Genomic DNA, 13,589 nt, shown 5'->3' on the forward strand with positions numbered 1-13,589 from the left:
GAAAGTTTTTGTGGGTATTGAGTCATTTTCTCCCACCTCTTCCCAAAGATATTCATCATCTATCACCTGCAGATGTTTAGAGGATAAACAACCCCCCCATCACCGTGTCAACCAGTGTCAAAGAACATCAGTGCTCCTGTTCAGAAATAACAGGAGGCCTCCCTGTTTCCAAGGCAAATTGTGTTTGAAGGCTTTCTCCCAATAAATACTGTGCACTGGAAAATTCTGGATTCTTCCACACAGCTCCCAGGAAATGTTCCAGCTATTCCACAGGTGCTCTGGCCTCTGTTTGTATACACTGTTTCCTTTAGCTTGGGTAGTCAGCTTCAAAAGCAGAAAACTAAATCTGCTGACAAACTGCTGCAATATTCACTCTCCTTTCACATAATTTTCTGTACTTTATAGGTGTTTTCATTCTAAAACCTCCACTGGCTTTAAAAATATGAATATTCAAAGCACTGGGAAAACCAATGACTTGCAAGGAGCAGAGTTTTGGCAAAGAAGTGATGCAAACTTGGGTCATACACCACAAAGTTCTCAAAAATGATTGTAAAAGCTGTCTAAAGTAAGTTCTAAATTAGAAGCCAGGAAAAGCCTATAGAATTTAATGTTATTACAAGCAATCCTCTTAAATCCTTGTTAGACACTCTTAGGAAGATGGAGATTAATTTGAGATGATACTGGGCTGTTAGAGTCTTGTCTTCGGGTCAAAACATTCCCATCAGACACCAGCAGTGGCTTTTCTTTCCTGTCTTCTCCTCACCACAGTCCCTTGCTCAGTTAGTCCCAGTTCTTTGATTCTCCTCTATTAATGTGTTAACTTTCAACTGCTCAGCTTGGAGGCAATAATTTCCTTCCTGTTCCTGGACAGCACTGAGTAGCCCACACAGAATTTACACTTAATAGGAAAACCCATTACAGTTCATAATACTCTTGTAAATATGTGAAAATAAGTACTTTATTTGAAATGATAACCTATATCAAAACAGTATCAGATTTTTAAAGGCTTCAGTGCCCACTGACAGCAAGAGAAGGAGCAAAGCTGCCCCCAGCACCCCAAGATGGTAAGTTTGGGGTGAAAGACAGAGATGAGCCATAAGATGTCCATAAAGTTTGCTAAGAAGGTAGACAAGATGACCCTGAATGTCATGCTCAGGGAAACAGGTCAAATGGGTTTGTTGCTAAAACTGCCTTATGAGCTAGATCAATAAAGCAACCCATTCCTGGGGTTCAGTCTGCTCATTCCAAAACACAAGCTTAAAAGTACCACAGTTGTTCAAGATATTGGTGCTCCTGATTAAGAGCTGAATTAAGTTCACTCAAGCAGAAACAGAACTCAGAGATACCACGACGTATCACATTCTGATGTGAGAAGCAGGTTTTTGCATCCAGCTGTCAAAAACACAAACTCTGAGCTCCAAAGCCAGAGCTCTCACACACAATAAGGACTATGTTGTTAGATTTTTTGCTTTTTGTCAGCAGGAATGTTCCTGACTCTTTTTCATGGTTAAACATTGGAGTTTTGAACACATAGTTCAATGCAAAACTCTGGTTTTTAGTCCTACTCATACCTTATAAACAGTGAGGACTTTCAAACAAGACCTAGTACAGCCTACACTTAAAAACTGAGAATAGTTTAAAAACTGCTTAGGTGCAACACAAGTATAACTCTTTCCTCTTCAATAAAAAAAATAAATCAAGAGAAAACAAAGGATGAAAGAGATTTTTCAAACCCACAAGGGGTCTGCACACTCATTTATCATCTGCGTTAACAGCAATAAGCTGTTCAAAATGGCCCTGCAAAATCAGAGTCCGTTTGCTCCAACTGATCAGAAGTCAGCAGTGTCTCCCTGGGCCATTATCCAGTTCTCCCTTAGTTTATTATCAGTACTACTCCTCCTAAATGACACTTTCAGCTCCAGCAAAACTTCGCTGGCCGGCAGCGGCCAGAGGATTTCAGGGGCTGGGGATGTAGGCAGCCACAATCTCCAGCCTAAAGTTTAACTTTCCCTTAGGGCAGCATTTCTTCTGGTGACTGGATACTGGCAGCTTTTGTGTTCTTCATTAGCCCGATGATTAACATAGTGCTAGAGAGTTCTCACTACACCTCGCTGCTGTTCCAGCACTCGCTGGCAGATCTGTCGTGAGATCCCCGAGCAGCAATGCAGCCCTGCTAACAATTCCAGAGATCAGGTACATTTGTATTTGCTCTTAGAACAATACCTACGTATCGACCCGAAGTCATAGAAACCCCTGCTAAGCAATAACAACTTTAATGGGTTTTTGTGAATGAAATTCCCATGGCAACAGCAAGAAACAGAGTGCGAGGAAATACAACTGATTGCGATTTTACGTGTGTTAGAGGGTTCTAAAATCGGAAAGAAACTGAGAAATAAGCAGCAGAAAATAGTGGACCTACGAGTTTCCCCCCTCACTCAGCATTTGAGAAACAAGCAAAATAAATCAGAAGGCAAGCGAAACAGCTCTACGGCATCAGGAACAAATTAGCAGCAGTGCTGGTGTACGGTGCAGACATTTGGCACACGGGGAATGCGATCTACCTGATACCAGCTCTCAGCTTTCTATGAAATCTGCTCCTGATTAACATGCGGAGCTACACTTCTGAAAGGACAATGGTGGGAGACCTTCCACAAAGGCATCATTTTAAATTCTAAGGCCTGGAAAATTTCAGGCCTCAGGCCACGAACAATGGTGAAGGCTAACACAGCCAAGCTGCAGATCCTGACAAGTTCTATGCACATCACTACATCGGCTTTGTAACTTTTTAGCTGCATCATGCAGACTCTGCCAAGAAAAAGAAAAAAATCTGTCAGCGAACAGGGTCCCACCCTTGCAGGCGTTCTGCTCCGAAGGATTCCTTTCAGAAAAGCTCCCGTGAGGACGGTGCTGTGATCTCAGGTACGGAGCGGCAATAAAGCTCATTTACAAGGCAAACAGCAGCAGTGTCCCCGGCAGGTTGGAAGCCACCAGCTTTCGCTGTGACAACAGCCCCGTGTCGGCTGAGCCCCCGCGAACAAAACGCCATCCCCGCGGTGCCGCCGCCCCGCCGCTCACACACACCTTGCTCGTGCTCCTCCGCTCTGCCCGGCTGGTTGCCCATCTCCTCTGGCCTCCCGGCTCCTCCCGAGCCCCCTCAGGCCGCCGGAGCCCCGCTCATGCCCGGTGCCGGCGCAGAGCCGCCTCTCGCCGTGCCCGGCTCAGGCAGCCCCGGCGGGGAGCGGCAGGCAGCGCGCTCCGAGCTGCTGGCGGCCGAGCCGCGCTGCGGCCCCCGCCGAGGCGGCTGCGGCGCCGCCTCCTCCCTCAGCCAGCCCCGCTCCCGGCCGGGCTGGGCGGCAGCGAGCGGGGCAGCGCCGGGGGACACCCAGCGGCCGCCGCGGGAGCTGCAGCTCCGGCCGGGCCGCGGGGCCGCGGGCTCCGAGAGGGAGCGGTGCTCCCGGCACGGCCTCGATGCTCCAGCACCGCCCGAAGCGGAGCCTCCCTGCCCTGGAACGGCCGAGGCGGACAGGGAGAACAGCAGAGAGCCCGTTCCGGGCGGTACATCACGGTGATTCTAAGCTAAACGCTGAAAAGCGGCTGGGGGGGACGGAGGGCAGAGAGACTCTCAGCAGAGACCTGAGCAGCCAAATGTCTCCAAAGCAAAGCCAACATTAATTTTTCCCCAGTTCCACCACCCAAAGCATGCTTAGCATGGAGCAAACAGACCCTGCCCATAGATCTAACTACACTGCTGAGCACAGCACTGACATGTCTGGGCAAGGGCATCTCCGAACCGTCACAAAAATGAGGGGACCCAATTTCAGAGAAGCTCAGTGTCTCGTGAAAACATAGATACCCAAGGGATGCTGAAATGGAGACTGGATTCCTCTGAAAACCTCATCATGATTGTGAGCATGAGCCCTTTCTGACAAGTCCCATCCATCAGATCTGTTCTGATATCCTCTGGGGCTATTCCTGGGTCAGCCGAGCACCCCCAGCTCCTCTCAGCCTCCACTGGTGCTGAGAACAGCACAGCAGGCTCACATACCTATTATACTGAACAATATACAGCATTCAATGAATACCATTAAAATCCATTTCTCTTTATTGAGTTCAGGATGTGGTATTTTATTCCTAAAAGTCTATTACAGTGATTTTCAAATTTCCCCTTATGCTAATAGAACAACAATCCAACCTGACAGCCACTAGCACATTTAGACCTGCAGCCACAAACTGGAGCAGATTTCTCACTATATTTCTATCATCAATATTTTTGCCTGTGACTGGCACTGCAAGAGCAGCTGCATAAGACAGGCCCATCCAGACCCTCACCAACAGCACATCTTTCCAAAAAAATCAAGATGCTCCACACTAATGGAGCCCTGATGTACATGGGAAACAAGGATGCTGAATGACTCCAGTGATCAGTTTCCATTATGTAGATAATTCACAGAATCCTCTTGAATCTTGGTTTCAACAAGAGAGTTAAAAACAAATTCAGAAATAATAAACTAGTGTGTCTCCTAGGCTCAAAACAGCCTGAAAATTATACATGGAGAATTAATCTATCTAGTTGTGAATCCATCACTTCAGATAAAGTATCTGGAGACCATTCAATATAATAGAACCAGAATTTTGCTAATATTTCAGTACAATAGGATGAGTTCATTGTCAGTCTTCAGCTTTCCATTGTTCTTCCTCTGACACTTTAGAGATGAAGTGAAAAGTTTTCACACAGCTGTCTATATCTGGATGACATTAAACAACTCCTGTCTGCTTCTGTCTCATGACATGTCAAACACAAAACGCTTTGTTTAATGAATAAGCCATCAAAAAGGAATCAGTGACAGTACATTCTTTCTCTAAAAGTCATCTTATGATCTCTTAAGTCTTGTATCTTACTATGGTGGGTACTCAGCCTGCTCTTTCCAAGGTACAGATGCAAACTTCCTCCAACTGCTGTTGAAATGTATCTCCCACAGAGATTTTCTTCCACTATAGGCTAAAGAGTGACTTCTGCTTTCCTTCAACAGGACTCACCTGAGGGGCTGCATGAGCTGTGAGAGTCTGTTGGGCTGATAAATCCTGAAGCTGAGCATTTATTACTTCATCACTTGCTTTCTATTTCTGTGATCACAAAAGGGAATAGTGTAACAAGGTCCCAGTGCAGCACTGGTGCAGGCCTGGAGCAATTATAAAATGTAATCACTGACTCAGAGCAAACACACCTGAAATCTGAGCACTGTAGAAGAGTCAGGACTGGAAGAACCAATCTGTTATTTTTGACAGTGGCACGAAATGTAAGTCAGAACATTCTAACACCATGATAGGGAGAATGATGTCAGGCCAAAGACTTCTAGCCCAGTCCAAAATACAAGGTAAAGCACAAATTTTTAAATACAGGTAGAGCAGAAGGTATAGATAAGAGATTACTGCTTATGGATCTTGCAGCTCAAGCTGAGGAAAAAGGAGTAACAGCAACCATGAGATGGAGACCAGGTAACAAATCACAACAGATGCATGGCTTAATCTTTAGGCAACTATTTGTTATCTGAACATTTTACTTTACTTTCCCTTCCTCTTCAGTAATAAAGGTATAAAAATAAATGAATGCATTTCAGCTCTACAAAGCAGATTAGCTGGTCTCTTCCTAAGCATGAAGTTTGACTCATCCCCTTGCTCTTTCTTGAGCTGCCAATAAAACTTCACAAACACTCTTTTCCTATATAGTGAGAATGGGAGTTAATTATTGAAGGTGTGATGTACAAAATTCTTTCAACTCCCTAGTCAAATGATAGGACTTGCTTGCCAGGCATAACTTTCTTTGCATCCTACTTACAACACAGCAAATGAATGAATGGAATTTCTGTTCAAATTGTAATCCAAGCTCATGAGAACGAGTGTGAAGATGCTACCAAATCTCAGATTTGCAGTGGCCGGGCAGCTGACAGTCTCTCCAGAAGGCTGAGGTTTAAAGGATTTACAGATACTCATGCTGGACTAAACAGAATGGACCCTAAGTGTGGCTATCATGAACACCAGAATTCACACTATCACACTCTCCTTCTTCCATAAATGCTGAAGATTTATGAGCACCAAGTACATAGGTAGCAGGGAAAATAAATCTTCAGAATCTGTGCATCATTCCCAGCAGTGGGCCTCAAAGGATTAGAAATATAACATCTAGAGCTGCACCCCAGGTGAACCAAAGCTTTTTTTAACCATGCTAGAAACAGATTTTTTGTAATGAAGATACTTGGTGAGGTCACAGTTCATGGCACAGAAGGACAGCCTTCCAGAAACCCATCTGAGATGGAGCTGTCAATCCCTCCCCTCTTGCTCTACAATATTAAAATCTAATGTAAGCCAAAAGCTCCTGAAAAAAAAAACAGTGAAAAAAAAAAAAAAAAACCACTACAAGGAATGCCAAGCCCTCCCCTGATCTGCATACTTGTCAGACCAGGCCAACTTTGCGTTCCTTTCCTTCTCCCTCCCATTCTTTAAGTGCAAACACAGTGGCCCTCTGCCAAGGCATTCTGGCTGCAATAGATTTAGGCCCAGAGAATTTGTGTTAAGGATCATTTCTCTTCAAACCAGCTGAAGGAAAGCTGATAATTAACCTAGGGCAGGTAGTCAGAGCAGGGTTGTGTTGACTTTGCTGAACTTCAGTAAAGAAGCCTGGAAAGAAATGAAAACAAGCTGGGAGATCCCAGATTTGTGCTATTCTTGGAGCATCCAGGCATGCTCCCCTCTCTGTTTAAGCGTCCCTAGGAAGGCTTTTGGGATCACCACAGTTCCCTTACAGCTGTAATGGAATCCTCCCTATACACGTTGCCTTGAGCCAATTAACTGTCAACAATTTAATGAGTTAAGTCACTGCAGCCTTCAAGACTCAGCATTTCAGTATCCCTACCACACTCTGGATCCTCTGAACTGGCTCAGGTCCCAGAGGGGCTCACTTGTGCCAACAAAGTCATTCTCAGGGGAACACCCAGAGAAAAGGGTCTCTCTTTCACAGGTGGTTTTAACAAGAAGCTGAATGCAGAATCTCAGAATGTGTTAACAGAGATTCAGCACAGGAAATGTAAATTCGGCAGTAGATTAGGACAGCAAGAAAAAGGTACATTCTGCAGACAGTGTTGTCAGCAGAAGTTAATTCCTACTTGTTTAATAATGTAAGATGACTGCAGCCAGCCTGTGAATGCCTCTCAAAAAGCCTGTTATCCATAACAGGATCAGGTATCAGAAATCCTACCAGACAGCCTCTAAAGGCATTGGTCTCACTACACTGCCAGTTATCAAAGAAGAAACAAAGAGGAAAAAGATGCCTGGAGAACAGTCATGTGAAGCAGCCCCCACTCCCAGCCATTCCAGGATGCACAACTGCCTATGGCTTACAGAGGGAAAGAGCAAAGCTCCAAAGAACATGAAAAACAACACAGCAATAAATATAATACAAGAATATTTTCAGCACAGGCATCAGCAATCAACAACTGTATTTGCAGGCTGTGCCAAGGAAAAAAATTCCTTGTAAGAAGGAGTAAGAGAAACCTGACAAGTAGCAGCCATAATCTAAATCTGGAATGTCAAATTTGATCTCCCTCCAATCTTGTGCTTTCCCTTCAGAAGACAGTGGGTGAAAAAAAACTGGTGCTGAAACTCAGTCTGACTACTTGACACCTGGGGAAATCACACATAAAGGAAACATTTTGCTAAGGAATGCCAGGGAGGTTCAGGTTCACGGCTGTAGCAATATGTTAAACATCCTTGCAGATATTTATAGGTATGTGTAGATGTCAATATGCATATCCAGCTGCATGGGGAGCTCTGGATGTAAATGCAGACATTTCCACTGCTTTGCATGCTAAATTCCAGCAGCACTTCTTGCCAATTTGAATGACAGCCTGACAAAGCAATATCTTGAGTCTTCCTTTCCTTTTTATACCACTTTTGGAGCTAGAATTTCTTTGTAGGAAAGAATAATTATGCAAGAGCTGTGTCTTGTACCTGGAAGGAGGAACAAAATGCAAGTAGCTTTCCAGATGAGGTTTTGCAGCACATTTAGAGCTCCTGGGAAAGCCCAGATGAGCTCAGCCACTCGGTTACAGTGGAGCCTGGTGGAACAGAACATACCGATCTCATTAGTGACCCTCACACTTGGCTGTATCGTTCACAAGGAAAACGAGACAGTAACGAGCCTGAATGCAAAGTGCAGCAACCTCTCCCAAACCTATAGCAGTGCTTTGATGTGACAGATCACAAAAAGCAGGCGCTGTCAAAAGCTGATGTATGGCAGAGTAAAAGGGCCCCAAGGTCAGAGAGCTGTCCTTCAATAGAAATCACTTTCCTTTTTCCTGTCTTAATTGGGGTGCATTAGCATCTTATGAACTGCTAAATTGTCAGTTAGATTTCTTTTTCCCTAAGGATTTTTTCTTTTTTAAAGAAAGCTTTTAAATAAAAAGTTACTTTCTTGAATTTTCTGACCATGGAGGGAAAGCTTCTGGTCTGGATTAGCTTCACATTAACCTAAATTTTTATCCCACATCACATAAGAGAAGTTAGCTGAGAGAAGACATTAAATTTGATAGAGTCCCTACACTACTATCAAATAGCAAGCTGAAAATGACAATTCTATGAGCATGCAGCAATCTCTGAAATCTGTAGCATGGCACATTTTCAATTTTGCTGGGAAAGAAGCATATCTAATGAGTGCTATGTGCAATAAAACCACACACCAGTCTCCCCTCTGGAATCAGCCACAGGTGAACAAGTCTCACCAGTGATACTCAAGCTTTCCCACTAACACCAGAGCTGGCAGGGACCAGTTGGCCTCATTTAGTTAAAGCCTTTCTTTTCTCAATACCAGCACTATCTACACAGAATAGCTGCAAGCAGCTGTTTCAGAGAGAAATCAAGACTTTTCACATAAACTACATGAAAAAACAATGATGGACAAATGGAGTAATGGTATGTGCTCTGCCAGCACTGGGAAGGAATTGAAGATACACAGGTACCACATTTAGTCACTGGGACATTAACTCTGATTATTGGGCAGGAATGTGAATGACAAATCACAGAAAAACTCATCAAAACAGAGCCCCTCCTTACTGGAGCTGAAAATTGTTCAACCCAAACTGTGCCACAACAGAATATAAGCCTCAGGCCCTTCTATAGTTTTCCCTGATTATGCCAAATCTCTTGGTATTTTTGTTTCCCTATTTAATTTGCTGGGTTTATTACAACAGCCTGTGTTGCAGAGCAGCTTCATTTCCAATGCTGGCAACTTTCCATTCTGGGATTAGCAGCTTTTGTCCAGGTAACCTGCAGAGTTCAGAGCCTTGACACGAGATGCTGAGGAGATAATTGAAACTCTTAATATCTTTGAGCTTCCCTCCTCTATGCTCCTGGATTGGCACCATCTCCAGCCTTGGATGTGGATCAACTCAGCAGGAACACACAGAAAGCAACAGGTTTTTGTAATTTTGGCTGAAAATTCCTGCCAAGTATTGACTTTGCCATTTTATGCATAATAATAAATGGTAATTTCTGCTGGAGCAGGGGGCGACACAGCAGGCCACCCCTCACAGTCCTGCTGGCATCTTGGCTTCTCCCAGCCCCCAAAGATGTAGCACCTGTCTCCTGCTTTGGCCTTTAGAGAGAACTTGAGCTTGTCAGTAAATTAACCAGAATTTTTATAAATGCTAAGGTAGGTGATAATAACATTATTATTGACAGTTTCCTATTGTTTCTGAGGCAAATCATGTCTAAAGAGATTTAGCCTTTATTTAGCTATAAAAAACAAGCTGATGAAGCAGCCTGAGCAAAAGTACAGCTATCTCTTAATTACATTTCAGGGATAACTGATACCTCATATTGGAGCTGGCAGCACTTGATATAAAAATCAATATATTTGTGAGAAATGAGAATGGCTGAAATAGTCTCAGAGCTTTAGGATGATGTGTGACTGGACTGTGCCATGACCACATCCTGGCTCTCTCTCCTTTCTGATGTCCAGACTCTTTTTTGTTCCTGTCCAACCTGACAGATAATAGCAGCTGCCACTGAAATCACATCAAAGCAGCACAGGAACATGATTAAACTAGGCAGCCTCCAGGGAAGTTCTCAGAAAATGCTTGAACTGGGAGTTTGTATGGACTGAATGACAGAACTCAGAGCAAGGATTTGGAATGACTTCCAGGCTCCATTGAAAAAGTAATTTCATCTGCCTGAACCTCAAATTTTCTATTTGCATACCAGTCCTGGCATGCAATGCTCTTCCTGAGAGGTATATGATCACATAAGAAGCTTTGAAATTCTCTGTGAAATTGCATTTTTTAAGGTCATTTGGCTTGCAGACCTCAAAGGAGCAGAATCTGAAGTCATTGATTTTCTACAATCCTGAACCTTAGGGGAAGAGAGTCCTGGTGTCTCATTAATATACAAACTTCTCTATTTATCCATTTTACAATCATTTCTTTGCTATATGGCTTCAAAGACTGGATGGCTTTATAAGTACATGCATTAAAATCAATGTGTTCCAAGATTAGTGAACTCTTGCTCATGTTTTACAATTTTCCAGCCCTTTTTCATCTACTGAGACATTAAAAACAATGCCACAGTTCTGTAGGCTTGATTTTAGCAAACCCAAACAGCTATTTCAGGACAGTACATGGGAAGACATCACACTGAGGATAAGGAAGCTGAATACAACACATTTATTTCTCACTGTGCGTCATTTCCCACTGCCTGGGATTTCAAAAGTGCCAAGGAGTTACAAAACCCATCAGCACAGCACAGAACTCCCAGCCAGAATCAGTCTCCAGCTCCATTTGCTCAACTGCACTTGCCAAGGATGGATACATGGGCTTGGCCTCATCCTCCTTTAAGTTGCTTATGATTTACTGTGTCAGCTCCCAACAGGGCAGGCAGGGGTAGTTCCATCAATAAAAGGCTGGAATAAATAACTGAAACTCCACCAAGGGCAGCATAGAAACAACCCTATTTGAACAACCAATCTTTAGGTCAATTATTTATTGTCTGCAGCATTTGGAACATGTCTTACTGCTCAAGGTCAACACACAGATGGTGGACAGTCACACCCAAAGAGGAAAGAAACCTAAGCTTTGCCATTTCCATACCTTTTTCTCTTTAAATTCTCTCACACAGGACTATTATACAACTGTGTACCATCAGAGTGTGGCTGGAACTAATAAAATATCATTTCAGTAAAATACTCAAACCACTCACTTGAGTAACAGACAAAAAAAGCCCAAACAAGGGGGAGAGATAATGCCTGCAGTCAAGACATTAAAGGAAAACACAGAACAGATGAAGGCCATCAAAGAAACAAAAGAAAGTGATTTTGGAATAAATTTCTAGATTTACACATTTGGCTACGTATACAAACATCTGCATTTCCCAGCTACTGGAACCTTCTCATTTGGATTAGCTCCACAGCCAGCTTTGCATCTTGATCACAGTCAGACTATCTGGGATGCCATTGCAAAAAATACAGCAGCTGAAAACGTTCTCTCCTTTCCTACTTCTGTTCCCTAGAACATGCTGTGCCCTCTGTCATGCTCACTGTTAGTTCTCTTAGCAACAATACACCATTTTAGTGGGACTACTGGTATTTTCTTTTTCAGTGTGACAAAGCTCTCTCTTGCTCAATAAGATCAAGTACCTTCCAGTGGCCCTGACAATGACACTTTCTCAGCATTTTCAAACACCCTTTTGGATTATGGAACTGCTGTAAAAACAGACATGCAAGACAGTGTATACACACTTAAAACAGTCCCTGTAAGAGCTGGGACAGCTCTCTCTAGGTTAAAAACTATTTTAGAGGGGTAGCACATACATTCTTAGTGTTTTTCTATACATTTATTCTCTTTTCCTTTAGCATTAATATTCCCATTCATGCTTCTACAAATGCAGATGCAAAGCAATATATGAGGTTATATCCAATGATGTGATTTAAAGTGACAAAGCAATACCCAGATGTAACTTGACCTCCATAAACCATTTCAGCTTTGTATTTAAAGTAGTCATCATCATAAATCTCCTTCCTCCAATCCCAGTTATTTTAGCTGCATGCAGAAGAGGGCTCTCTATTCCATGCTTGTGTTTTGGTGTCTAACAGACATATTCCATTCTGGACTCCCTGCAGTGCTGTTTCCCTGGCTGCATTCCCAGGATCCTGTGCTGCATCATCTGTACAGGTTTTCATCTCCCTGCCTGGCTCCTCCTAAGCATCATGCCTCTTTATTGGCTTGTGAATCCCAAATTCCTTTGGATACAGCTAGTCACTATTAAATTTGAGGATTTACACACTGATTAACAGCAGAATTGGATCTGTCTTTGGGTTACTATGAAACATTTGTGCTGTTACAAGGCACATCATCTTCTTCCAAGGGTATATAAAGGTTTTTATATTTCTTTTTTTTTTAACAGAAATCTCTCTCTGGTTAGTAACATTGTTCTGTCACACAGTCAAAACCTGCAGAGGCTGCGACAAATAGGGAGGTCATGGTCAAATTTAATAAGAGCTCACATTCCCTTGGAAATGCCACCAGGGAGCAGACAAAAGCAAGCATTTGCTGAGCTCCTAGGGGAAAGCAGAGCGTTTACACCGAAGCTCTTGGTATGCAGATGGTGTCGCTGCCTTTCGAAACAGGCTTAGGTTTGTAACCTATGGGAACAAGCGGATGGGGCTGAGGCTGCTGGGGAGAGCGCGCCCCGGGCTAGCTCAGGAGCAGCACAGGCTGCACATGGGGATGCCCAGGGCTGGCTCTTTGTTCTCACACCTCTGCCGTGTCCCAGGAGCAGCGGGCAAACAGCTCTGCTCACTCAGTAGAGAGAGAAGAGAGAATGCTATTGATAAATGAGGAAAACTTCAGACGGTGATGCTGTCCTGCTCTGGAGCCGGGGGCTGGGTCCCTGGCTGGGTACAGCCCGGCCCGGAGCCGCGGGCCACCGGCGCCACCGCCTGGCTGCTGGGGTTGCCCCGGCTCCTAAAACCAGCCAGCTCATCCCTTGTCACTTCGTGTCCCTGGCTCTTGGGGTGCAGGATGCAAGGCACAGCGTCCCGTGACTGCCACACGGCTGTGCTGCAAGGGGGACACTGCTGGGACCTTGACACTCACAGCACGGGTCACAGCAGCTTTGTGCCTACCTGTGGTGGGCTTCAGCCGACTCTCAGCAAGCTCTGAAATGGCTCCTGCTGTGATTGTCTTCTTCAGCCTGGAGACTCCTGAAGCTGCTGCTGGCCCAGGTTTGGTGAGCATGTCCTCGCTGCTCGCCCGCTTCAGCTGTGACACAGAGTGGGGAACAGGTCAGGACCCTGAATATTCCCTTTAGTCAGTTCAAAATGCAAGATTCCTTGGGTAAAATTAACATTTCCATAAAGTAGCCCCATGGGAATATTGCCTTTATAACTGGAGTATGTAATTTTTGTATTTGCGTTCCATTCTAGGTTTTTGTGAAGTGGGTTAAGAGATCAAACCCTTTTCCAACAATGAATAAAAATGGGAAAGAATGTTCAAAAAGGCATATAATTGAAAGGCAAGGAGAAAACAGTTGGCAGGAGTGGTCTA

The 13,589-nt window shown here is 44.1% G+C and overlaps 1 protein-coding gene across 7 annotated transcripts in view; it reads right to left on the reverse strand.

Annotated features, from left to right (window-relative positions):
* Positions 1-13,589, reverse strand: part of SPECC1 (sperm antigen with calponin homology and coiled-coil domains 1) — an 85,002-nt gene that overhangs the window by 49,150 nt on the left and 22,263 nt on the right. For 6 of the 7 annotated variants that reach the window (XM_050981794.1, XM_018919440.3, XM_018919439.3 and 3 more), the window contains one exon: positions 13,169-13,304. In XM_050981794.1, coding sequence (XP_050837751.1) covers positions 13,169-13,304 — 136 coding nt within the window. Of the gene's footprint in view, positions 1-3,081; positions 3,227-13,168; positions 13,305-13,589 lie in introns of those variants that run through there. The other variant, XM_018919442.3, reaches the window with a different exon arrangement.

The sequence above is a fragment of the Serinus canaria genome, chromosome 19 (genome assembly GCF_022539315.1).
Source record: "Serinus canaria isolate serCan28SL12 chromosome 19, serCan2020, whole genome shotgun sequence".
Taxonomy (NCBI): Eukaryota; Metazoa; Chordata; class Aves; order Passeriformes; family Fringillidae; genus Serinus; species Serinus canaria.